The sequence below is a fragment of the Calonectris borealis genome, chromosome 19 (genome assembly GCF_964195595.1).
Source record: "Calonectris borealis chromosome 19, bCalBor7.hap1.2, whole genome shotgun sequence".
NCBI lineage: Eukaryota > Metazoa > Chordata > Aves > Procellariiformes > Procellariidae > Calonectris > Calonectris borealis.
This window is the reverse complement of record NC_134330.1, coordinates 12,162,048-12,188,988: the sequence shown is the minus strand read 5'-3', so window position 1 is coordinate 12,188,988 and position 26,941 is coordinate 12,162,048. Positions and strand designations below refer to the sequence as shown.

At 46.2% G+C, this 26,941-nt stretch overlaps 1 protein-coding gene across 9 annotated transcripts in view; it reads left to right on the top strand.

Moving 5' to 3' along the window:
• Positions 1-26,941, top strand: part of TYW1B (tRNA-yW synthesizing protein 1 homolog B) — a 109,794-nt gene that overhangs the window by 58,863 nt on the left and 23,990 nt on the right. For all 9 annotated transcript variants that reach the window (XM_075169022.1, XM_075169020.1, XM_075169019.1 and 6 more), the window contains one exon: positions 22,010-22,120. In XM_075169022.1, the coding sequence (XP_075025123.1) occupies positions 22,010-22,120 (111 nt within the window). The remainder of the gene's footprint in view (positions 1-22,009; positions 22,121-26,941) is intronic.

Genomic DNA, 26,941 nt, shown 5'->3' with positions numbered 1-26,941 from the left:
TTGGATGTTCTCTTCCCTGCCACCAAAAAGCAGGCTGATTCTTGTTAAAATAGAAATGGAAGGGCCTGAGCAGAGGTGAGTTTCATATTAGTTGCCCTCGTGAGAGGTAGTTATACTGATAATGATTTTAACTGAAGTTCTGTGCAAAGTTCTTGAGCCCTTAATAAAGGAGTGAATTTAATAATGAATTGTTCCCAGTATGATTTGACAGCATCATACAGCATTGTTGGTGACTAGTTGCTACAACATTTTCAAAGGAAGTTCAGGAATAAAAGAAAAACAATCTTTTGTGTTATTTCTCTCTGCAACATACAGCAAAAAAACCCCCTCTTTGTCTACTGCTATTTGGAGCAAGTTTTGTCCTTTCTAGAGTGATTCTCATTGAGATGGTCTTCATGTTAAATTTTCTATGCTGAGAAATGTTTCTTGAGAGAGGAGTTTGTTAAACAGCAGGTAGACTCCCAGAAGGCTCCATTTGTTCTTGTCATGTGTCTTCCGCCCTCCAAATTAAATTGAGAGGAAAAAGAAAGACGTTAACATGTGCAATTTAGAATGTGCCCTTTCCAAAACGTCACGTTTGAGAAGTCTTGTAGTCTTGTCCTCTGACAGCCTTGAGTTCATCAGAACGATTGAGAGGTGACTTGACTTGATAGACAAGCTTGGAGGAGACACTAAGGATGTGAATCCTTATTCTCATCGTAAGGATGAGAAATCTCTGTTCCAGTGGTTGAAAGGCATTTCTTCCAGCCATGGCTTCTTCACAATGCTATATCCAAATGAGAAATGAGGTACAAATTAATAATGAGGGTCCAGAAGCTCAGGAGGGAAGAGGTAGATTTTTCCATCCCTTGAAGTTTTATGATCAAGTTGATGCTTTTTTTCAAAAATACCATTAACCAAACATGTGCTGTCTGAGCAAGAAAATAAGGAACCGATGTTCTTTGAGCTCTCATCCACCAGCAGTTGTGATCCATTTGAGTTTTGACTTTGTGCTCTGTTTCCTACAGTGTTACTCGACCAGATTCTGTAGGCTGAGAAATTTTGAAAACTGTTGGTTTTGTTGTTGTTGTCATCCATAAATCACCAAGTGTTTTCCCAAGTGATAGGGATGTTGACTAAGACAAATGGGCATCCCCCACTGAGTTGCTGATAAATGCAGTGGGGATGCAGTGACCTAGTATGACAAAGTCCTTACAGATTTCTACCCAAGCTCTTTGAAAATAACTGGAGAAAAGATGGTGATGGACATATCAGCAGAACATGCCCTGTTTGTGGTTCAACGCTACATTGCAACATCTCTGAGCATGCTTTTTCCCACCTGTTGAGAGTAAGACAAGTCTTGAAGCAAGTGGCGGCTGCTCCGTGGATGTTCATGTGCTTGATGAGCATTGGGTGAAAGATCTCTGGTGTTGCTCGCGTGCTCCGAGGAGCACTCTTCCAACCTTGACGTGGTGTCACCTCTTCTGTCTGTATCTTCTTGACTCAATCATGATAAATCCTGTCCAATCTGCTTGATACACTGTACCTTAGAGTACTTGCTGTGCTGCCAGCCACCAAGTAGGCATTGCTGAACTGCTTTAACTTTCAGGGGACAGGTGCCAATGTTCTCTTAAACAGATTGGAGCCACAAAGCAAACAGGGGAAAAAACCCTTTAGGTTAATAGATGTTATGGCTCTGCAGGAACTGATGATGAAGCAGAACCTTATCCTTCCTGTCCTTCCAGGAGGGTCACAAAAAGCAAAAGAAACAGCTTATTGGCACTTTCTGGAGTTCAGTTAGACTTGTGTCTTTAGACATCATATGCAACTCTTGCTTTAGATCGTGGGTAAAACCTTGCCCTCAATTTTTTTCTACTTAAGGGAGTTAAGATTTCATAGAGAAACAGGGTCATGGCTCTGTGGGCAAGAAGTAGCAAATGTCTCTTTTTTCTTTTTTTTTTTCTTCTTTCTTTTCCTATTAAAAAAGGACCAAAACGGAAAATTCTTAGCTCTGCTTGTCCTAGGATATCACATATTTGTCAGTGCATGGATTTGGTGCCTGTGGCTATGTACTCCTTGCCGGAAAGTGCTAGAGATAGTTTGTCCAGAGAAAGGCATATGAAATACGAAAACGTCTCCTATCACCATCTTCCAGTTCTGCCTTTGCTCGCTGCTTACAGGTAGTTCCTGTTACATTTCTGGATGAGGAAGACGCCAGCTTGCATATTTAAACATTTTCAGGCTTGCATCTGGTGCTGTTTACTTTAGTCTTTTTTTTTTTTTCCCCCAATGTGATACTTTCTTCAGTTACCCTTGGCTTCTATGTGATTACGAACATAGTGTAAATACATTGAGTTTATAGTTTAAGCTCGTTTTAGTGCTTATTATATATTATATGACAGTAACAATTGCTTTTATGAAAAGAGCACGTTTAATTTGCATGGCGATTATTTGTGGTTATTGGGGGAGGGGAGCTGGTTTGTAGAGCCTAGTCTGATGTTTCTGAGCTGAGTGACGTTTTAAGGAAAATTTAAATGTAAAATTTGCAACAGATGTTAGAATCAGTAATCAATTTTGCTACTATAAATTGAGAAGAATTTGACTCTTCTGCACAGTAAATGCTCTCCACCAGCTGTGTGCTTGTTTTAATGGTTTTGGTAATGAGACTTCTGGCGTAAGCCTTTTGAAATGCTATATGATGAGTGTTACAAAGGTGCGATGTTTAATATTAAGTTATTGTCTCTGAAATACATCATCTCCTTTCAGTTTAGCTTACAGCAAGCAGCAATCCAAATGAGGCTTCAGCGAGATTCTTGGCTGCAGAGGGAGTGAAATCTTATTTATTCTGTCTGTTCCAGTACCTCTTGATTTGCTTGCAGGCAAGAAAAGGGGAAAAACATTCATAAACACACTTCACAATCAAAATATGTTATTCCAAGCTGCTGGTTGTTACTGTGTCTTATGAAGACAGGATAGTGAGGCTGGGGGGGAAGGCACAGTGTCTCTGGCCACCCAGCGAGCCTGAGGCAGAGGTGGGGGTAAAATCCGTGTTGTCTTAGCCCTCGCCCAATGCTTTGTCCGTTATCCCACGTCGATCCCCCCCTCCTCATTACTGCCTGGTGCTTTGGGGTAGCCAGGCCCGTGGGGTATTTGTTTGCTGCTTGTTCTTGCCAGGGGAGCAGTCAGAGCTGCAGAGAGGCTGCCCGGCTGCCAGCCTCGTCGTTTGGTAGAAGGTACTTCTCGCCCTTCTCATGTCTTTTGGAAATGGGCTCCGACCTATGAAGTGTAAATGGGAGAGACAGAGGGCCTTCCTCCTCCTCTTCCAAGTTCACCCTTCTCTTTATAAGCACACATTATTTAGCTTGCCTAGCTTTTCTGCTACTTAACATTTAAGGAGCATTTGCTATTCTTACCCTTTATTAAACATGATCTTTCTTTTGCCTTGAGCTCTTCCTTAGAGACTGCATGAGAGATGCCAGACTTGGCTTTTAGAGAACTTGGTTCAAACCAGTCTCTATTCTCCCTTCCAGCCCTTCTCTTATTTATTAACCCAATGACTAGCAAAGGGCTGCTCTGTTCCCTGGGGCTTGGCTTTGGGAGCCCGAACTCCCAGCTACCCCAACAGGCTCTATGGTTTTGGGGACGTCTTCTCACTTTTTCATTCTTTGGTTGTGAAATAGAGCAGTAGTGTTCATGTAAAAGCACCCTGAGAAAACAAAGCACGTGTGTGTTTTTATGCGAACTCTTAAAAAGGAAAGAGCAAGCCTAAAATTTTGCTTGTGGCAACTAGGCAAAGGAAACGTGTATCTGCACTTTGGTTTTAAAACTTGTTTTTATTTAAGCCTGTAAAGTTGAACTAACTGGGCCAAATGCCATAGATTGGGATTGTGCAGAGCATTGCATAATATTCCATTCTGCTAAATGCATTAGCTGTTGGATTTCTCTACTCACTGACCGATTATCAATGGCTCTAGCATGATGATTCAGATAAGAAGCATTTATTGGGTTCATTGAATCGATCCATTTGACGTTTCAGGAAAGATGAGTTGACAAAGCATCTGCAAGAGTGATCTATTTTCTCATCTTGGATGAGGTGAGTGTATAATTGAGGCGAAAACACTGCAAACAAGAAAATGGGTGTGCTGGTAATGGGTGTGCTGGTAATGGGTGTGCTGGTGCTCCTCCGAAGCAGAGGGAACATGCTCATGGACTCAGGCAAGGCAAATAAAATCAGGAAGACTTACTGCTTTGGAGGGGGTGAGAAATCCTCTCGTAAGGGGTTAGCGACGATGGACTGAGTCGTGCAGGTGTGTTCGGATGACAGAGGCTGGGCTGCTGGGTCCAGGCTTGCAGAAGTAGCTGAAGTGACACATGGACTTGGTGCCCCAGGGTGTTCATTGCTGTGTGTCATCTGATGGGGTGGGCTCTGGGAAGGCTCTCCTCTGCTTCAGGGTGAGATCGGCGTGCTTGGCTCAAACTGCCGCTGAAGGTGATTTGAACTAATTTAGTTGGTTTGGGGCTGGAGCAGCTGAGGAGGGCTCGGTCTCTTCCTCCAGTTCTCCTTTAGGGCAGGATCCTGCAGCAGGTAGATGGTAATAGAGCTCAAGGAACGGTCGTGTCTTCAGTGCTCTGCTTGTCAGTGATCCTCTTCCTCAGTTCCCATTTCAGCTTCTTGGGGTTACCTGAGTGGCAGCGAGAGCAGAATCTGACCCTAAACATCCTTTGTCACGTTGACTTTTAGCAGTAAACCAGCTCATGTAAAGAAGTGCTGGTTTTCCTTGTTGTGTGTAGATGATTGTGCCTTGGCCCTGTTCCTTTGTATGGCTCTCTCCCCTTAAAAATCCAGAGGGATCTGGTGTTGTAAGTCGGGTAATTGTAATTTTGGACGCTTGTTGGTAGGTGATGGTTGTGATCAGTGGGGTAGTCTGTGACCTCCCAAATCATGTGTCCCATCCATCGTTTCCATAGCTGCTGAAGTTACCCATCTGGAGCCTTGTTGACCTGCAAGTTGTGCGCTTGAGAGCCAAGTCCTGCACTTTGTCCTTGGATGCAGCTGCTGTTAGATTTGCCAATGTAAGAAATGCAGGAACTACAACACATGGATTCCGAGTCTCCTCTGAAGCTGCTAAATTGCTGGAGCATCTTTCATACAAATTTGTGGAGTTTATTGTCTTGTACATGCTTGAATACAGAAAGCCAGTAATTAGTAACAGTGACAGAAGGTCAAAGCAAACTGGCAAATCAAAGGTGATTTGTTTTTTGTTTTTTACACAATGAAGGCCCTTGTGATGCGTAAGCTTGACTTCTCTCAAATTTGTTCAGCCATTTCTAAATGCAGTAGTTGGGTGCAATTACTGTGCTGACTAATTTGGGGATCTCCCTTTCTTGTTATCCCAGAAGAGCACTTGGCTGCTCGTAAATCTGTTTGGTGGAGGAACTGATATTAGATGCACTGTAAATGATCTCCTCTAACTGCTCAGCTCTAAAAACAGAGGAGCATAGGGAGTATAGGGGTGATGAGCCCTGGGACTGGAGAACTGATGATCCATAGCACTAATACAACTGTTTACAGACCTGCAAAAATGTGTGTCTGCTTCATTGCCTTTATCTCATTCTGGCTTTGTATGTTGAAATTTGCTTAACAATCTTAAGGAGCTCCCCGTAGGGCTCTTCTGAAGAGTCCAGCTTTCTGTGCAAGTAGGAAGATCTGAAGGCTTTTTGTAGAGACTATGTCTCTAGAAGAAAGCTTTAATTCAAGATGTCAGAGTTTCAGGTAAGGTCAAGCCTGTACCCCCGATGGCAGGCTCCTCAAGTGGGGTAGAATTGCACTGTGCATCCAGAGACACTTAGGACTTTGTTAAACCCTTTGTCGTGATTTTTTTTAAGAAGCAACATAATTTTTAAATCCATATATCAGGCTCATGAATGCCTTTGAAATGTGCAAGATTTTATTATTGTTGCAGATTGGACTTGCTCCTTTACAGAAGATGAAGACTGCATAGCATAGCTATCTTCTCCATCCAGCGTTTGCTAGGCAGCGTTCCTGCCAGAGGCTCTGGCCGTGCCGGCAGTTGCCCAAGTAGAAAGTTGCCATTTTTGTTCAGGCTGCCAGAGAGGCAGGTAAGTTACAGTTGTGGAAGGTGGGTAATTTAACCGTTAAAGCTGTGCCTCAGTGAAACTAGGTGAGGAGATGGAGCTCAGCAGCAGCGATGTGTGGTGCCTCACGCCTGAGGGTTGCATTCAGGCAGGTCTGAAACTGGCTGCTCTGCAGGAACGGGACCTGGCAGTTAGACCCTGACGCTAGCCCTGTTTTTTGCCATGTCTTTGGATTACTTCTACAATCTGTGTTAAGAGATTCATTCTCTTTTCTTCTTTACTCTGTTGCATTGAGCAACAGAGCCACAAATTCTGCTCTAAATACTCTATTTTCATGCATTGCTTCTGGTGCAGTTGTCTGTGGGGAACTGACTTGCAAGTCTGATGGAGCAAAACTTTGCACTTCGAGCGAGGTGGGGGCGGCAGGATGCTGCCTGGAGGCAAATGAGAGCTCTTATGTTTTGCATGATGCTTCAAGAGAATCTTATCCAGTAGCTTTCAGAGATGCTCAGTTACTTCACGCTCACGTCTCTGCACTTGAGAGCACATCAAGCACAGGAGTGGGGCTGAGAAGAGATGAACTTTGCTAATGCCAGTGACTGACCTCCTTAGAGCTGGTGTACATGGGGGTGTCCCCCCTAGTAGGTGTAAGCAGTCCAGATCAGGGGTGCAGTCTGCGATGGTCACCCAGTGGTCGTGGGATGGGTAAAAGAGCGTGCAGTGGTTTTCATCATGTCGAGACAAGAGAGATGGCTGCCTGCAGTGGATTGCTGGATGCATCTTTGCGTGGCTGCAAGGGGAGCGGAGTGCTGCGCAGAAACGTAGTGGCAGCTCCTTTGCAAGCAGAAGCGATGCTTGCGTTGTGAGCTGCCAGCCTGCAGTCTCTCCAGGTGCTGCTCTGCGGTGCTGACCTACCCGGGCTGCGAGACTGGGGTGGCCACGGGGGCAAACTTTCAGCAGATGGAAATGGTGGGGCAGGGGCTAAGGAATTCAAGTGCTGCTGCCTGCCCTGAAGTGGTGACACTCTACAAATTTTCCTAGAGTATATCTGTAGGGAGTAATCCTGTAAACCGGTGGGAACTGCACGGAGTCCAGCTCCCTGAGGTTTAAGCTCAGAGGCTAACGGCTCAAGACGAAAAGCCTGCAGGAGCTGCTAAAAGGCTCCCAGTGCTGCACCGGAACACCCAGGTAGGTGCTAGTGGGAAGTGTTTGGAGCGGGGTTGGCAGCAGCCACTGGCAAACAGCTGTTTTGCAGCAGGATTGCAAAAAAAACCAGCAGGATTGATCTCCAGACCCCGAGTGTGTGGCAGAGCATTGTCCAGGTGCTGTTCGGGGGCTGCTTTCACAAGCCCACCCGTGCAGAGCATCGTTGCCGTGCGTGCTCAGATGGGGAATGTCCCCTCCCCACCCGTCACCTCCTGGCACATCCCTCTCTGCCCCAGCACCAAGCAGGAGCGCTCTCAGTCCCCAAGCTGGGAGCTCGACTGTTTAATAGGATGGGCAGTTAAAATGTTTAAAGCCTATTTACCTTTCCGTAATGTTTGTCACTTTAGAGCCTAACTCTTGAGTTAGGGCTTTACAAGAGCAGTAGTCTTGCAAGGATTGTTTAATCAATAAGAAGGAAATTTATTTCAGACTCCTTGTTTATGTTGTTCTTTGTTAAATGGGCAGGGTTTTCAGCAAATCATGGTGGGGCATTCAGTTCTATTTTTAGATGATTTGGACAAAACCCAGAAAAAAAATATTGTAAATCCTTTGCTTCACAGACTGTGAGAGTGATTTTTAACGAGGTAATTATGTTTTTATGGCGGATTAATCTCTGCTTTCATCATTTGACTCTTGAAGTTGCATTGCTGGTTTGTTGTTTCCTGAGATAACGAGCGTCAATTTATTCTCTTAAATACAATAGCCCCTTCCCGGGCTTCGGCCGAGCCTGTGTGCCATGCCGTTAGTCACACGTCCGTCTTGTCGGCATCGCTGGCTGCTGCCGTCTGAGTTATACCCATGAAAGTGCTGACATTTTGTCAAATCATGGATTCTCTTTTTACCTTACAGACGTGATGCCTCTTCATTTTTCATTATCCTGCAATTGCTCACTTAAACCATCATTATTACAGGATTATTTAAAATGCAGTTTATTCTTCCTTCATGCATCCCCCATTGCTGAGCAAAAAGCTCTGATTTTGAGGAATATTCTTTTAGAACCCTGCAAAATTTCAGTGGGATGTTGTTTTCCTGACTGAGATTTCCAACTACAGAGGTCTGTAAGGAAGCATCCGAGTCTCTGGCTGTATGTATAAATAACTGCTGGAATGGCTTAAAAATGCTGAACACCTGGCAGCTGATGTGGGGGAGATTGGGTTCCTGCGTTGGATCTGAAGAGGCTTTGGTGAATGTTCACTTCATTCTTTAGCCAGAAGCTTTGGCTAAAGTTGGACTCTGTTTTTAAACGGCTCCTATCCCTCATTTTCTTTTTCTTTTTTTTTTTTTTTCAAATGAATGCCATTCAAGTTTTTTCTTTAAGTTCCCCAATCTGTGCGTTAAGATATTTTGCACATTACTGTTCAAAGCAAACTTCCCTCCTTGTCCCGCTCTTTGGGGCTCCCCTCCTTGTCTGTAGTTTCTTTTGAATGTTGTCCTCCCCTCGACTTCTTGCAATGCCAGGGTTACAACTGTGCACTATTAAGTGAGATGTTGCAATAGTGCCTCCCCGGGAACACCACACCAGGTACCGCAGGCTGCCCTCATCTTTGGCCGAGCAGCCAAGCCTGAGACACCAGGTCATGGAGCGAGAGGGACATGACAGCATGGAGCTGTAGCTGGGACATGTGCCTCTTTCGGGGAACACGAAATGAAAGGGGGGTGTGGGAAGTCCCAGAGGGTGATTTCAACTTTTCCCCATCACAGGAGTGGATCGAGTGCCTATTCTCTCCCCCACACAAGACACAACTATGACTACCCCATCCTGTACCTTGCACACAAAGTGCTGGCCCGGATGAAAGTCGAGATGCCTGCTCAGCTTAAATATAAATCATTTTTATGGTCAGATGAAAGCAAGTCAGTGATCCTCCTGGATTTTGCACCTCTTTGGCAGAAGGGGCTGGTTTTGCAGATGGGATGGAGCCGAGGGGCCGAGCAGGTCGGCTGCCGGCCGAGCTCCTGTGCTCATCCTCACTTTGTGCTGAAGAGCGGCAGCTGGAGCTGGACAAAGTGCTTGTCACTTGGTGCCTGCGTGGCAGGTCCCTGCTGCTGCGGCAGCTGCTGCTCCGACCCGCGGGACCGCTGCCGCGCTTAATTGGGCCGCGCTTAATTGGAAGACGCCTGTGCGGAAAAGGTCCTGATCCCGCCTGTCTTTGGGAGCCTTCACAAGAGCTGTCAAGCTTCTGGTTTAAGTCCTTTCAAAGTCAGTGGGACCCGGGCACAAACTCAGAGCCTTGCTGAAGGCTTTTATCCTGGTGAAAGGGCTTTTTAGTTGTTGCCCACGGGTTCACTTTCTGCTCAAATTTGAGCCCGTTTTTGCTTGTAGCAACTCCTTGGCGCAGGGCTCGGTGGGAGAGCTACCCAGGCTCGTACGAATGCTTTTTCTGGCTGTTTGGTGTTAAACATTCTCTATTTCCCCAGGAAAGGAAATATCGTCAGGCTGTGTGGTCTGTTTAACAGCAAGCTTGAAGTGGTTTTTTGCTGATGATTTGATATGATCTGTTTTAATGCTGTTCTTCTATTTTAAGTTATGTTGCATTGGGCTTTTTTCCCTCGGTATAAATTTTACGTGATAATTCCTTGAAACTGCCCTAGAAATATTGAAAAGAAATAAATAATCACTGGAATATTGTTGGTGCTGATTTACAAGAGTAAGTGTATTAAAAATGAGTCCATGGAAAATGGATAAGGAGTGGTCATGGTTCTGCATTTACTGAAGAAAAACGTTTTTAGGGCTCAGAACAAAGCTGTTGCTGTACTTTGTTTTATTTCTAGAGATTTTTAACAAAATAAACTGATTAATTTCTACTGAAGTGTGAAGCAATAAAGTAGATTACAAGCAATAGGTGGCAAGTACAGGAAGAATGATTATGGAGGGGAATGTGACTTAGGATGCCGGTTTAGGAAGGTAAGATAATGAAATTTGATTTATTTTCTCCTTGGTTTCCAGTCTGGATCGCTTATTCTTCTGCTTCGTACATCAGTAGGACTGCTCACAGGCTGAGAGGCTTTTCTGGTTTAAAATTCTGGCTTGGGAATTAGAGCTGATATGCTTGTCTCATTCCAGGGTTGTCTTTTTATTTCGAGGCAGAATTTCAAATCTAGTCAATACAAACCGATTTTGTATGATACGAGAACAGTTATGTTGACTGATTTCTGTCTTTAAAAAAACTGGTGCAAACCAAAAGTCCAACTTTCATGTTTCTGTGATTATTATTCATGACAGTTTTTTCATCTTATTTTCAAGGCTCTAAAAGAATGAGAAATTTCATATGGCTTTCAGACTTGGCACCTCAGAATAATAATACTTTATAGAGACAATTTTGTTTCTTACACGTGTATGTTAAAGCTGAAAGAATTACAGTCTGCTTTGCTCTCTGGCCTTTGTCTACGGGGACTGACTTGGAATCCAGGTGTCAAGACGAGATGTAGGACCAGTCCCTCATCATTTAAATGTGTGCACCTTGTAATTGGTTTTGTTACGTGATTCTCTCGCAAAGAGCAGGAATGGCTTTTGCATGAAAAGCTAGTACCAGGTTTGGGGGGGTATATTAAAAAGTTTTTTATTTAAAAACAAACAAACAAAAACAACCTTACATCCTAGTTTCTTTGGCATTAGAACTTGAATATTGAGCTGGAGCCGGTGCAGGGTCTTTGCTTGCTGCTTTGAAAAGAGGGTGGTGGTGATGAGGTTGGTTTTCTCCTCGGTCCTGGGGACGACATGGGGACAACTGTTGTGCTGTAAGATCTTGGGCGAAGACCAAGGGCTTTGGTGCTGATCTGCAGGTAAATGCTGGGGTGGACACTCTCGCTTTTCTAGCAGTAAAATCAAAGTTCTGAGCTTTGCTCTGGTTTTACAGCAGAGTAGCTAACACGTTAATTATCCTATGGTAATACGCACCTTTTTTAGCAATGAAGACAAAGCCTCAACTTGCTTTAAACTGGTGTATTAATAGCAAGTGCTTGAACAATGTATGTTTTTAGTAGATGCCTACGCAGCATAACCTATTCAGGTTTTTTGCTGTATTAGCCTGAAGAAAGGAAGCTGAAAACTTTTGTGCTCTGTGCTGAGTTAATCTACGAAGGGGAAAAAACCTCCTCTGCTGTGCAAATCTGCCCAGCAGAATGCTTTCAGGTGTTTGCAACGTGACTTTCAGGAGGACGTCACCTCTCCAGTGCCGGTGTTCAGGGCTGGTTGTGTAGTGATAGATGAGCCCCGATGAAGTGATGAGCCCTTTATTTAAGGGGAGGGTCCCGGTTGCCAAAAGGATAGATTAATCTGCTGTCCTTTCAAGGGCACTGAGTCTTTCCTTGATGATGTTCTCCTGGAGCGTGATGGGTGCCACAGCTCATCTGCAGAGCTTCTGGGAGCCTGGAGGCTCAGCAGTGCTGGATTCGGGAGAGGCAGAGGTGATCTCCAGTCCTCTTAGAGAGACTCTGTCTCCAGGCTGAACTGGAAGGGTTTTGGAAAGCTGTGAAATTTGGGGTGTGTTGGCATTTGAGACTTCTTTTTGCTGTGTTTTGGCTCTTTTATCCTTCGTGGGGTTTTATTCATAAAGATGTGTGTTATTGAATATGGTGAATAGATACTTGGCTGCAAGGGTTTTTTTTTTTTTCTGATTGCGTCCCTGTGACAAGTAATTTCCAAGTGTGAAAATTGCTTTGATATCTTTATTCAGGACTCGCTCACTTTAGTAAGGCGTTGCATAACCTGAACAAGGGAACCGAATCAAGTCTTCGGGGAGGACGGCTTCTCCCTTTGCAGGGGCTGTCGCTCGGAAAGGGCAGCTCGCCTGCTGCCGCCGCGCGAGAGCAGGGAGCCTGCCAGGAGCACCAGCGCTGCGCCGGGCTGCGGCATCGCACACGCGTTTCAGTTTTTAGGCTGTTTTGTATCGTGATCAGAGCGGGTCCTTGCCAGCTGGGAAGCTCTGAAAATGTGTCATGATGTCAGTTTGCAGGTCGAGCCTTTCGTTGCAGGGAATAAGAAATATTAATGAAACTAAGAAGCTGGCTTTTGAAGTGGCTTCCCGTTCTTCATCTAATACCTGCAAAGGATCTGTGAAGTTGTGTGAAAGAGCAATTTTTGTTTACAGTCTGCACCATAATTTCTTTTCCCCCAAGAGAGCTTTTCCCGTTTAAGCAAAGCAGTGTTTCTGTTGACAATATTGGTTTCATTAGCTGTAAAATATGGATTTATGTTGAGCTGTCTGTGAATGAAATGTCATTTTTCTAGCAATAAAATTATTTTATCTATATCTAAGGAAGGTATATGAGTGTTCAGAATATCTGGCTTTAAGCTAGGGAGTAGAAATCTGGGGTTTGTTGTGTTTATTTCCAAACAGTAGGACACTGTTACGCTGCTTTATAAAGAGCAAGTTCAAGTGACACGATCCAAGGTAAGGGTCTTGTCAGACCTCGGTGCATGGTTTGGAGGAGATTTTTGTCTACTCTTTGCCCTTTGTCCCAGCCTTCTGCAGTCCCGTGAGGTCCAGTCCTGCTCCTGCTGCCTCCCTGCCCCGGCTGGAGAAGGGAGATGCTCCTCTGCCCCAGCTGAACTCGTATCAATCCATCAATCCAGCAAAGTGCTCTTTACAGCATGGTTGACGTGTTCACCCCTCCCTCTTCCTCCTGAGATTAGACCTGGGATGTTTTATGAAGAATAATTATATTTGATCTACGAAAAGATGAATGTTGAGGAGGAGGGAATTAAAAAGAAATTATAAAAAAAAAAAAAGCAGCCCCAATCCCTCTTGGTTATTGAAGCAAGAAGGGAGCACTTTGTCAAACTGACGTGTGAATCCTTTATTTTAACGTCTTCTGGGCCAGCAGATGCCGGGAGAGCAGTGTAACCTTGTGGGCTCGGGTTCGGTCTGAGGTGCGTTCAGTGGTTTGGCTTTGAGATTTGGCCATCGGCAAAATATGTGCATGCAGAAAATGCTCATTTGCAAATGTTATAGGACTAGGAAAATTTTAGGATGGTTTCAAAGGAAAATGTAACCGCCTTGGGAACCAGGCAGAAGCGTCAGCGCTGCTGCGTGCTGCTCCGAGGGCTGGGCTTCGCGCCGGGCTTGGCGTGGCTGGGGGGTCGCCCGCTGCTCCCCGAGCCGGGCTGCGGAGCTGCCGCAGCGCCTGGCCTTGTGTTTGAGCGTGAGCTGCTGGAGGGCTGCCGGCGTGCAGCGGGCTGGCGACTCGTCCAGGCTTCACCCGGGTCTCGGCCACCCTGCAGAGGACGGAGGGAAGGAGCCACATCCCCGTCTGCTGGCCCCGATCACGGCTTTGAGCTCTGGCCATGGGGCTGTGGGACCCAGGCATGAGACACTCCTGAGACAAAAATTTTGGTCTCTTTCTCTGCTGAATGAGAGACGAGGATCTCAGGTCCAGTTAATGAAAATTTTTTTTTTTTTTTTTTTAATAATAAGTATCCTTCCCTCACCCTGTAAGTTTATTTTTTCTCCTTGTGCCCCATCCTGGCATTCAAAGGATGCAATACTTTTTGGGGTAGCTTGGAAAGATTTTAGCAAGAGTTGCCTGAAGGGAAAATATTGCTTTTCCCCAGGTTGGTTCTTTGTTCCTTTGTCCTCAAGTCTACTTTGTCCTCAAGTAGGGGACAGCCTACCTGAGGGGGAACAGAACTTGTTTGGGGAACAGAGGGCTGAGCTGGCCCCTCTTGACTTGCATTTTTGAGACCCCGTTATAAAAGGGTGACAGTTGCCACATAGTTTTCAGAAAGCAATGAGAGAGAAAGGGCAAGATCTCTTCCTTGAGCATGCTGCCAACACTGATGCGGTTTATGTGTCCTCCAAAGAGTAAGATTTTAAAGACTCGGGGGAACAAGTCATAGTGTGGTATGTGCCAAAGCGGTTCTCAGTGTTTTTCCTTCTTTTAAGATATTTCTTGGACAATATTCTGTATTAAAGTGCCTTTAATGGACCAACTATCACATACAATCCTAAAGAAACTGCATGGGCTATATTTTAGAGAAGTCTGCTGTGATAACCTGAGCAAAGGTTTGGGAAGTCGAGGGGTATTTGTATAAAATTGCTCAGTTTCTACCCATATGCTCAGTGTCCTGTTGTGGGACAAAAAAGCCTCCCATTAATTGCCTTTTATACCTGAGATTGTGGGTTGAGAGTTGGAGAAGTTCATCAGAACTAGGCAAGATCACAGAAACACGGTGTCCCTTTGCTCCCGAGCGCTGTGCACTACCCTGAAGGAACATCTCCCAGTGTGAAGGACTCGCAGAACCCAATGCTAAGTGTCCTTGAGCAGCAGCACAGGCCCTTCCTGGTGCTATTTTGGCCGCTCTTAAGGATGGGCTTTGTGCTTCCGACGTGCGTTGTGACCTGTGCTCGTTGCCGTTACGATGATGTGCTCTGTCAGAGTAGCATCTCCTCCTGAGTCAACTGATGTACCAAGGTCAAGAGTAAAAGCATTGCTGAGCTTTGGGACAGAGAAGGGATTTCCTGGCAGAGAAGGGTGGTCCTCCAGGGGTGCTGCTCCCTGGGGCACGGAGCACACATGGGCGTCTGGAGGAACCGAGCAGTGATGCTACTTAACCTCTTGGGAGGGTGCTGAGCTTTTCGGCAGGGCCTGACTCCTCCATCCTTAGTCCTCATGGCTGCACGGTGAATGCACTGTGACCTGCAGCCATGCAAGTTTTGTGTCCCTTGCAGAGACAGAGATGACCTCTCTTCCACCACTTAGCTGCAGATTGGAGCAGAAGCATCGAGAAGTCCAGTTTAATGTTCTGCTGTGGCCCCGTGAGGAGACCGGTTGGGCCTGGAGTGCAGCCAAAGAGGCTTCATTTGGCTTTCGAGTGTTCACAACTGAAAAAATTCATAGTCAGTTATTCTGTTTCTGCGATCCGCTCTGTGTAGAGCATGTTCTTCAGCCATGGTCTCAGTCAGGAAAAGGCTGACGATTGCTGCTGAATGCTCTCCTTTTGCTCAGGCTGGATAAGCAGCACAGACTTGCGTTGGAGCGAGGATGCATCCTGCTTTCCACGCAGACCTGCAGGCATCGTGCCATGTAACTGCCCTGATGGACTCCGTGTTTTCCATAGTATTACTTTAAAAGTTATTCTGACTTCCCCAGCCTTGAATAGAGTTGCTTCAGCATGCTCAACTGCTCTTCTCGCTGTGCTCCCAGCTCTTCGTTGAGGTTTGAATTGCTGGTTATTTAACCTCCCTTGATTATAACCTGATCGGCAGTAGGGCTCCCACTCCGGCTGTAATTAGGCTGCTTGGCTGCAGCGTGCGCTGTCTCCCTCCCAAATTGTTGTTTTGTGCCGACGCTTGCCCGATCTAAGGGAACCTTCTCTAAAAGCTGCTGCTTGTTATCCTCCTTCATGGAGGTGGTCTGCGTGCTGCCCTTGGTTCTCCTCCTGAAAGGCCCTTGAGAAAAATCTGCAACTCCCAGATGGGCAGGATGGGAGCTGGAGGGAAGGCACCCCTGGAGGTTGCCTAGTCCAGCCTTCCTGCTCAAAGCAGGATCAGCTCCGTGGGTTGAGTGCTGAGTATCTCCAAGTATGGAGACTCCTCGACCTCTCCAGGCAACTCCTTCTGGTGTTCAGTAACCCTCCCTGTAGAAATTTCATTTAAAAAGGCAATTTTCTGTGCTTCAGCCTGTGCCCGTTGCCTTTTGTCCTTTCCCTGGGCATTGCTGGGAAGAGCCTGGCTCCCTCCGCTTTACTCCCCCCACCAGGTATTTATTTACAAGGGCATATTCTCGTGTTTTCTTTCCCGCCTCTTATTTTCCTTTCCCACCCGATGGGCACGCGCGGTCCTGCTGGGCCCCGGAACTGCCCCTTCCTGGGGGCCGATCGACTGCATAAAGAGCTTTTTGGCATAAAATAGATGCGGTTCCTCACCCTCAACTTTCACCCATTCGAAAGGCTCGTTATCGTATTAACTTTCTCTTTTCCGCTAATGTTATTCTGATGGCTGTCTGAAGTGAAATAATGGTTGCTTTTCCTGGAAATGCGGGGCGTGAAGCATTGCAGACTGGTTTTATATCCTGATGTTTTAGATCACTAAATTCTCAGGGCTTAAGCTCTTATTTCTTGTTTTTCAGTGCTTATAAGAGGATCTCCTGGGGCCCTATTGTACAACCAAATACAAATAATACATTAATAAAACAAGATTGTGTATTTGTACTGCCGGCAGTCTGTAAGGATTACTTGTATATAACATTTTGCGGTATTAGGCCCTTAGTCATTTTGATCTGTCCCTTCTACCACTTTTTTAAAGTGGCTTTTCTCTCTGCTCAGACGACGCTCGAGAGATGTTGCCCTCTGGAAAGAGGTTTCTTCAGTCGCAATATTAATTTCTCTTTTTTCTACTTTTTTCTGTATCCCTTTGGCAGTGTTTTACTTTCTTCACCTGTTTCTTTCACCACCGGTCGTGATTAGTTAATACAGTTTTTGTGATAGTTCAGTTATTGCAGTGATGGATAATACACACGGACTGCAGTTATTACTTGTCAGTTAGTGCTGCCCTATAGGGGAAAAAGCCCTTTTAATGCGCTTGTAGCAGTTTTAGTTTTATGAAGTACTTGAACTTTAAAGTTAGACTTCTAAAATGATCTAGGATGTATATTGGAGAGTATTAAAAATGAGATTTAAACAGGAGAAAACCCTTCCTTTCATGCAGACGTTCATTGCTATAAGAAGAAATGCTCGCTGAAGCATTGTACTTAATGTACGCTAGAAAATGTTGTGATAAAAGTAAACCGATAAGGTTTCATCCTCTCCACAAAACCGTTCTTGCAGTATTGCATTTACTCAGCTCTGCCAGCACTCCTCGTGCGCTCAGCCTGTCAGCCTGAGCTTCGAACCAGTTTTGGCGGCATTTTATGTTTAGTCCCTCTGCAGAATGAGTGTAAAATAAATATTTTTTTCACAGGAAAAGTGTTTGCATGCTTCAGCCCAGTTCCAAAGTGAGAGAGAGAACAAACTGTTAGTTATACGAACAAAGCATGGAGAGTGATTAGGGATTAGCCCCTAAAAACCATTTTTCAGATTAGAGGGGGAAGAACTTCTTAGCAGGGCCTGTTGCGACAGGACAAGGGGGAATGGTTTTAAACTGAAAGAGGGGAGATTCAGACTAGATGTAAGGAAGAAATTTTTTACAACGAGGGTGGTGAAACCCTGGCACAGGTTGCCCATAGAGGTGGTAGATGCCCCATCCCTGGGAACATTCAAGGTCAGGTTGGACGGGGCTCTGAGCAACCTGATCGAGTTGAAGATGTCCCTGCCCATGGCTGGGGGGTTGGATTAGATGAGCTCTAAAGGTCCCTTCCAACCCAAACTGTTCTACGATTCTAAGTGAGATGGTCCCAGCACTTGCAGGCACAGAGGTGCTGGGCAGAGGGTGTCCCCACTCACCCTGGCTTGCAAGATGACAAGTGGCTGGACTTCAGACACCAGAGGAAAGGGGCGGGAGGGCTGGCAGTCTGCTTGATGGTGGTCATTGCACGTGGATGTCCTCTGCCAACGTAAGATTTTTTGCAAATGTTTGTATTTCTGCAAAATTTTTGCTGGTCCGGTTGGGGTTTGGCCATGTCTGTGTGCATGTCCCCCTGCTCTGAGCCAGAAGCAGCTGTTGGTGGCTGTGCACCAGCTTTCCACATCACAACCACCACCAGCTTTCACAGCACAACCTCCCTTTGTGTTGGTGGCAGCCCCGGGGAAGCAGGGCAGCTCTTCCAGTTGCTGTCAGTAACTCGTGGCCTTCCCTGAACCTTCCCCATCTGCTCTGGCAGTTGCGGGGATGATTTGGGGAACACCCAGGAGCGTATAAAAGAAGTCGACAAGTGCTGGAGGCTGTGCCTGTGATCCCAGGAGGAGGCAGGGCTCCGTAGGGTCAGTCCCCTGTTTATGAACCCCAGGGGACCCCTGTATTCTGCGTGGGCAGAGGACTGAGCCACATGTGCAAGAGCAAGCAAGAAACCTTCCTCCGTGCTGCCCCCAGGAGAGCTGTCCCAGGGAGAGAAGTCCCGGCGATGGCCGTAAGTGCAGGGCTGAGGATTGGCAAATAAGAACCAAGTGTGTATTTGTTTCTTCTGTAATAATTGTGTATGTTAATCTTTGCAATTTGATTTCATCCATTTTTAATAGAATAGACTTGGATTTTTTAAAAATATATTGCTTGTATATATTTTGGCAAGAAACGTGAGCTGCAGGCAGTCCCCTCCAGTGTGGTCTCCTATGGGGTGTAGATGTGTTTGGGACATTCTTCTGCCAGCAGGGATGGAGGAGTGAACCAGTTGACCCCCCAGAAATAGAGTGGTCCTCTGAAGTCACAGTGTGGCACTCCCAGAGTCATCTCCCTCCCATCAGTTGACTTCAATTTTTGCTGCTAAGATGCTATTCATTTTTTTTATTGCTGCGAGTGGTCCTTTCCAGCCTTTAGAAAATGTTTTTCATCCTTTTGGAGATCTCGTAAAGGAATTGAACCTTGGGACAACACTTGGTGGCATTTCCTAAGCTTGCTCCCAGCAATGTGGCAGTACCGTAAATGACACGTGTCCCCTCCACGGTAGCAGATGCCCTCCTAAACCGCCAGCACTTCAGGTACCTAAAGACCTTGCCCTCGCTGCTCAGCAGAGGTGATGTGCAAAGCTCTAGTTGATCTGCTTCATGCTTGGGCTAGGTATAAATATTTTTCATTAATCTATAGGAGCTTTCCATACATCTATTGATATCATTCACTACCCTTAATTCCAGCACTTGGGACCAGTTTCTGCCTGGTCCAGTCTCCCACTGTCTGTATGTCGTGTTCAAGTTCCCCAACTGGCAAGTCTCTGCTCTCTGAAGATCAAGTGGATTTTCTAAGACTTTCATCCCACAAATGGATTTCCTGTGTTTTATTTCTCTGTGTTAAGGCTGAGATTTCCTTTCCTTTTCTTCCTTTTTCATACCCTCTGCTGCTGCAGAGTATTCAGCCAGCAGTGGCGATGCTGCTTGTGCTGGATTTAACAGGATGCGCTGTCCCACTCGCTGTGTGCTCATTGCCGAGCTACGTTTTCCATGCACGACAGACGTCCAGAAACCTGCTCTTAATTTTAGCACAAAACCATGCTGCCAGAAAGAGAGACACCCCTAAAGGCTTCACTTCATGGTGGACTGCTGGGACGATTGCACTGGGAACTGACCTCCCAGTCTGAGGACTGGGTCTGGATCAGCTGCCTTTGGTAGGGGCAGTAAATAAAATGTGATTTTATTTACTGTTGCCTTGAAGCTGCCTGCATTTGTTTACCACTGTGAGCTGACCTTTGGGGAGACATTTCTCAATTAATTGGGTATCTAATCACTTCAGACGATGGACAGGTGTGCGCATATCAGAGTTTTTCCTCTTGTTAGCTATTTTCCCTCTGGCTTCTTTCCCTGTTATATGGCAAATGATGCTTTTAGTTTTTGTATTAGCGCCTCCATTGTTTTTCTCTTTAATAATTAACTGATGATTTCATACTTGCCTGTTGCCTTTTGGCCTGAACCTTTCTTTTGCCAATTCATTCAAATCATAAGAGCTGCAATCTCTTGTTCTTAAGTATGTGCTTATAAGCTACGTCAGATATTTTAATTCTTCTAATATTTGGCCTTCAATAATCATTCTCTCAATAATTCTTTAAAGTTACTCTCCACAGACTTTTTTAAAAGAAGCTCCACCTCTAGTCTATTTTCTCAAAACACTGACTCCTTGTAGGTATGGAATCCTCCCTCACGTTTATCCCCTGGAGAATTTTGCTGGTTTACCTGGTGCTTGAGGTTCCCACGATGACAGGCGATAGGAGTGCGTGCGCTGGGACGCTTCTGCCTGCGTTGGGTTTAGGTCTCTGTATGTACGTACCCTAAAGACCTGCCCCGGCTGTGTTCAGATGTTAGCGGGAGGAAGAAGATGCTCCTCTTTTTTATTTGTTTGTCCTCTAGTTATTTGTTAGTAAATTATCTGGAATGTTTCCATAGCAAGCTGGTGTAGAAAATATTTGGTTTTTTTTTTTTTCATTGTGGAAAACATAGAAATGTGTTTTAGGTAAGTAATGTTTTGATTTTTATACAGAGGAAAATTCACTTATGTGGCATGTAGGTCAGAGACTCTGAAGAAGTAAAACATGGCTAGATGGGGGATTAGTACTGGGAATTATCCCTTTTATCTGGGGAGGGGTAATAGCATGAACTTTTTAATAGCCTTGGACTGGAACTCGGAGTCTGGGATCCGTCCCTGCTTTGCCCCTGGCCAGCGGATGCTGTCAGAGGTATCGCAGTGGGAATGGCTGGGGTTTAGTGGTGGAAAGTTCAGTTCAGTAGCAAATCTCATTAGCTTATCCTTCTGGGTTGAAAAATGTAATAAACTGAATAATGTGCGTGCTTCCCACACATGGCACTGAAATTCAGGTAACCTTGTGCCTACATGGGTAGTAGGTAAGGGAGAATCTCTAACTCAACCTCAGTCTAAGCCTGGACTTTCTGGAGCAGGAGAACCTGATTCCAGCCCTTGCTGCGCTGTGAAGTCCCACTCCTGGATACAGCCTGGCCCCAGCCGTGGAGGCTTGGGTTGCCATGGATTTGTTACGGTGCCCTTTCGCTCTGGCTAAACTGGTGCTTTTGTCACGTTTTACAGTCTACAGTGTGCCAAGGAAGGAAAATGAGTTAATTCAAAAACCAATTTTGCTGGGAGATTGCTCTATAAATAAATTCCAGAGATAAGTGAAATAAAGCATTACTGGAAGATGAAGGGAAGGAGAGGGGAAAGATGGAAACAAGCGGATGTAAGCAGTGAGACTGGTTTCGTTCCATAGCCGAGTGCTTATATTGATAGTAGAAGTCCTTTTGTCACGGGTAACTACTTTGGTGAGCAACCCGTAGAGAGAAAACCAGAATAACTCCAAGGAGAGTTGTTCTCGGAGCGCTGTCTGCCGCTGTGCGCAGAGGTAAGTCAGGTCTGGGCATCCTGGGGCGGCACTGGTGGGATGAGGAGCTGCGGCGCTCAGCGGCGGGGTGGAGGACGGGTCCCTGCAGGGATGCTGCCAGGCAGAAATCCAGCTGCCCCGCCGCGAGGGGTAATGAGGGGTGGATGCTGCTGTTGTAGTCGTTAGCGCTGCAGCTACTGTGTTTGTTCCTAATGGTTTGCACCACACTTTTATAAGGTCATAAGTAGGGTATTGTCAATGTTTCCCGGTTGTGATTTTAATTGTCACTTTGTGCTTCCAATAAAATGTTCTGCATAACTGATCACAGGAGAGCCTTTTGTCTGTGATATTGTACCTCATGTGCGGGAGAAGTTCCCAGGCGGGGCAGATAATGGTTTGTCTATTCTTGTTCATCCTGTCCAAAAGTCACCAATGCCAGATGATCCCGCTGGAGGAAGTAAAATATCTGTCTAGCGACTAATGGTGAGGTTTCATGTCTGGGGAAGCAAATCAAAGAGAGGTAAACTTCCTGGTTATTTTCTCATTAAGTTAAAGCTCCTGTACAAACAAAGTGCCTGGGATATATAGAGGAAAGATAAGTCTTTGTACTGCGAAAGGTGGCTCAGCTCACAGGTGCTGCAAGTAGCTTTCTTGAAAGAGCAAGTGAGGTGGCTCCTGGTTTAGGTCTGGTTTGTTTTAGCCCCTGGGTTCTTGGAATAAATTAATGATTTTTTTTTTTTTCCCCCCTGTTTGAAGCTGCATGGAAGGCTGGAACATCCTCCCTGTGTCAGAATGTGTTACTAATATAATTTTTCCTTTATTTCAGCAACAGCGCACTGTTTACAGGCTGACACTGGTGAAAGCTTGGAATGTGGATGAACTCAAAGCCTATGCTGACCTGATATCCCTCGGTAAACCAGACTTCATCGAGGTCAAGGTGAGCTGCGTGGAGCTATTTTATTTTTTTCCATCAGCGTTTTACTTTTTTCCTCCCCATTTCCCACCCCCACCCCCTCCAGTCTTAAACTTATACAAGTAAATGCAGTTCTTACAAAGATTTAAGTGATGCGTAAGGAACTTATCTCTTTTAAAGTTAGGCAGCCAGGTTTCTAATATTTTATGTGTGCATTTGTAGTAGTCTTCGGTGTTATGCAAGACAAGCTTTGTACCAGCCAGCATCAATTTCTGCCCAACGGAATCACAACCCTCTGGTCTTTTTTGTATTTCTCATGAAAGCAGAGACTGATAAATAGATATTCCTTCTTTTATGTCAACCAACATTTCAAACAAAATATTCTGGGACAAGCTGGTAGTTTGTGGCATTATTCTTCCCATCCTTTGAATTCTGCCGGGGGAAAAGGTGATAATGTCTGGCTTACTGAGGTGGTATTTGTCAGGTTGTGCAAAACAGGGGGGAAATATTACCTTCTGGAACTGGAAGAGCTACTAACAGGAGCATGTGAGATACAGCAGGGCAGGAGGTTCTTTATCTTGGGATTAATCAATTTAGTATACCCAGAATGTAAAAAAGGCACATCACAAAGTGTTCTGTAAGGAATCACTATGAGCATTTTCATCCAGCAGTTCCCCTGCAGACCAGCACGTTTACCTCAAGTCTGTATTTTTGCAGCTCTGTTACTTCTGGACTTTTTCTTTCCTTTCTCTTTTCTCTTTCTCTTTCCTTTTTTTTAACCTTTATTTACTGCTGCTTTGAAGAAAAAAACTGGAGTTTACTGCAATTTCCTTATGAAACAAAACCCAAAGGTTTTGATATTATCAATATTGAGAAGTCTCTTTCTCTCTGAATGTGCTGCTGAAGTTGATAGCGTAATACAAAATAAGATTTTGAGTATGGTTTGGGGAAAAAGCCTCAGTTTTACAATGTGTATCAGACTGTTTTATATTTCTCGGGTAAAACCTAGCAGGAGGACTGCTCCTACGGGGCCCTTCCCACTTCGCATCCCCTGACTCTTACTGCAGCCTGGAAGTACGAGATCCTTTGCTCCAGTGTGCAAGGAGGGCAGAGATGAGCGTGCACAGCAGCGTGGAGCATGAGGCCGTCAGCATGCGTGCTACTTAAACTGCTCTGTCATGTGTAGCAACTTTAATTAGTAAAATGAGTCAGGTGTAAGTTAATCAATGTTTCTGAGCACAGATTCCCCTGAGCGCTCTCCAGGGCAAACATCTGTCTCCTCCAAGGCAGCGGGCTGCTGTTCCCTCTGCCTGGGGAAGGATTCAGCCTCGCAGTTGTAGTTCCCCAGCAGCGTGGAGCTCAGCTCTCCCGGCAGCTCTTCCCTGGCAAAATCATGCCTTGGACGGCCGGGGAAATAGGTGAGAAAAGAGGTGGTCGTAGAGGTGTTCCCAAGGTGATCATAGATGTACTGCTGGCACTCTTCTGGCTGGGACAGGCTCCTGCCTAGACTGCTTCAATTGAAAATGTCGTCGTTGCACTCCAAGGGCTTCAGAGTGCTTTTCGGATCTCAACCGGTGAGGGCTTTCTCCGAGGAAGGGATATATATTGAACGCTTTGCCCTGTTTGCAGAAGTATGAACTGAGGCAGAGAGGGGCTGCGTGACATTCCCCAAAACAACGTAGCACGGTAGCGGATCTGGGGGTCAGCATCACTCGTGTACCTGCCAACACCAGCTGCAAAGGGGCTCAAAGGGGTGCAGGACAAGGAAGGCAGAGGGGTGCACCTGGCACATGCTGTTGAGTGGGTTTGGGCTTTTTGTGGACAGATGTGAGTTTGCAATTTGCTTTTTTGGCTTTTTTAAAAGGTATGCTGTTTAATGTTACTTAATTAAATTTGCAAGTGGGATGCTTTGATCTAAATGTCATTTTTTTCAGAAATATTCCAGCAGGTCAGTGAAGTTCTGCAAGTGCTGGAGGACAGAAGTGTCTACCAGGGTGCTGATCCTTGTCAGATCATGGTGTCTTCAAGCTAAGGGACAGAACATCTCATGCCTCAGTTTCTTCTTCCATGAATGGTTTAGCATTGTGCCTATACTGGCCACAAAAAGCAGTCTGTAGTTGGCATGTGGAAAATCTCTTGTCTTTCCAATCCCAAGAGCAATAGTCAGGGACACAGGGAAACTCAGGTTTCAGCTTTTTCAAAGGATGCAGCATCTCTCTCCCTTGTCTCTGCTAGTTGCTCTACTTAGGCTGGGCGCGATGGCGAAAGTCTTCCCTTCCCTGGTTACAGCTCTCGTTAAAAACCACAGTACAGCATTTCACGACTTCATTGCCATCTGTATAATCAAAATCCAAAAAACGCCTTCTACAGTTTGTTCTTCGTTTCCAGTCTAGTGGAGGGAGGACGATTTTCCAAAGCTCTCAAAACCATACAGCAAGTCTGACAGCAGCTAAGCCCCGCAAGACAGAAGTGAGCAGCTGAGTACAAGAATTCCTTTTCAGCTTCAGCAGCAGAAATGAATTGTAAGGGCGCTGCTCCACCTCGTTCACCAGTAGGCTCTGAAACAGTCTCCATTTTTTTCCATTTAATTGAGCTTTTAAATAGAGCTGCGCTGTCCTGTTATCTTAATTTCGAAGACAGGAAAGCAGGGTTCATATACTTGAAGCATGAAGCACACCGTTGTGAGCAGCATTGCTGGAGCACCCATTCGCAGCATAGAATCATAGAATCATACAGGTTGGAAAAGACCTCTAAGATCGTCGTGTCCAACCGTCAACCCAACACCACCATGTCCACTACACCATGTCCCTAAGTGCCACATCTACACGTCTTTTAAATACCTCCAGGGATGGGGACTCCACCACTTCCCTGGGCAGCCTGGTCCAAGGCCTGACTGCTCTTTCAGTAAAGAAATTTCTCCTAATGTCCAATCTAAACCTCCCTTGGCGCAACTTGAGGCCATTTCCTCTCGTCCTATCGCTTGTTACTTGGGAGAAGAGACCAACCCCCACCTCGCTACAACCTCCTTTCAGGCAGTTGTAGAGCGCGATGAGGTCTCCCCTCAGCCTCCTCTTCTCCAGATTAAACAGTCCCAGTTCCCTCAGCCGCTCCTCGTAAGACTTGTTCTCCAGACCCTTCACCAGCTTCGTTGCCCTCCTCTGGACACACTCCAGCACCTCCATGTCCTTCTTGTCATGAGGGGCCCAAAACTGAACACAGTATTCGAGGTGCGGCCTCACCAGTGCCCAGTACAGGGGCACGATCACCTCCCTGCTCCTGCTGGCCACACCAGTTCTGATACAGGCCAGGATGCCGTTGGCCTCCGTGGCCACCTGGGCACACTGCCGGCTCATGTTCAGCCGGCTGTCAACCAGCACCCCCAGGTCCTTTTCCTCCGGGCACTTTCCAGCCACTCTTCCCCAAGCCTGCAGCGTTGCCTGGGGTTGTTGTGGCCGAAGTGCAGGACCTGGCACTTGGCCTTGTTGAACCTCATACAGTTGGCCTCGGCCCATTGATCCAGCCTGTCCAGGTCCCTCTGCAGAGCCTTCCTACCCTCCAGCAGATCAACACTCCCGCCCAGCTTGGTGTCATCTGCAAACTGACTGAGGGAGCACTCGATCCCCTCGTCCAGATCGTTGATAAAGATATTGAACAGGACCGGCCCCAGCACTGAGCCCTGGGGAACATCGCTGGTGACCGGCCGCCAACTGGATTTAACTCCGTTGACCACAACTCTCTGGGCTCGGCCGTCCAGCCAGTTTTTTACCCAGCGAAGAGTGGACCTGTCTAGGCCGTGAGCCGCCAGCTTCTCTAGGAGAATGCTGTGGGAGACAGTGTCAAAGGCTTTACTGAAGTCCAGGTAGACCACATCCACAGCCTGTCCCTCATCCACTGGTGGGTCACCTGGTTCAGCAGGAGCTGAACTGATGTTAATCGCTGTCTCAAACGGGTTGACACAACATTTGGGGTTTAAATGGCATTTCCACCCCCTTTAAAACTCACAACATTTTGTGATGGCTTCCCTGGAGCGGGGGATTTGCTCGACACTAGGTTGTGTTTAAATAGACCGTAAGTTGGACGAAAGGTCTTGCTCACAGGTTTTTATATGAGATGTTTTTATGGGAGAGCAAGGGTTTTTTAACAAAGTTGCCTTTCTTCCTTGCCTCTTTGGAGCAAGTGTAATGTTCCAAAAGGTGGGCCCTTGGTGCTCTGCAGAGGGCAAGTAGCTCACACTAAATACAGTATTAGCCCAGTCCGTGGCCTTATTTGTTTCGCATAGTTTCATCTGCCAGTTCCTGCTGAACAGCAGCATTTCTAAAGTGCGGAAGATTTGGCTTGGCAGGGAGGCACAGTGGCTTTCTCCTCTTGCTGCACCGTCTGTGACTTTGAAATGTGAGGGGATTACATGGTTTCTCACCTCAAGCGTGGAACCAATTTTTCCCTTTCCTTGTCCAGAAGGAGCAAGCGGTGTGTTCTGGAGTGGCTGATGGACAACGAGTTGGGTGGCTGCGGGGTAGCGAGAGAGTCCAGCCAAGTACCACCAGGAGAGGCTGACAGAGGGGATGCCATCTTAAGGACGGCTTCCTTACCTGGCTGTCCTTCTCTGAAGTGTCGACTGATCGCTGGGGGGGTGGTGTGCCCCCCTCGCTGCTGGAGATGTTCGTGTTGCTGCTGTGCCTGCGCTCAGCCCTCACCCCGTGGTCTGACCTAACTTTTCACCTGATCATCTTTAATCCTGCTTTGCAAAGCTCTCGTCCGACGCCCTACCCATGAGATCAGCCTTCTCTGGTGGCAGGATCACTGGTGCAGACGGCTGCTGCAGTGGTTTCAGAGGCATCTGAGCTG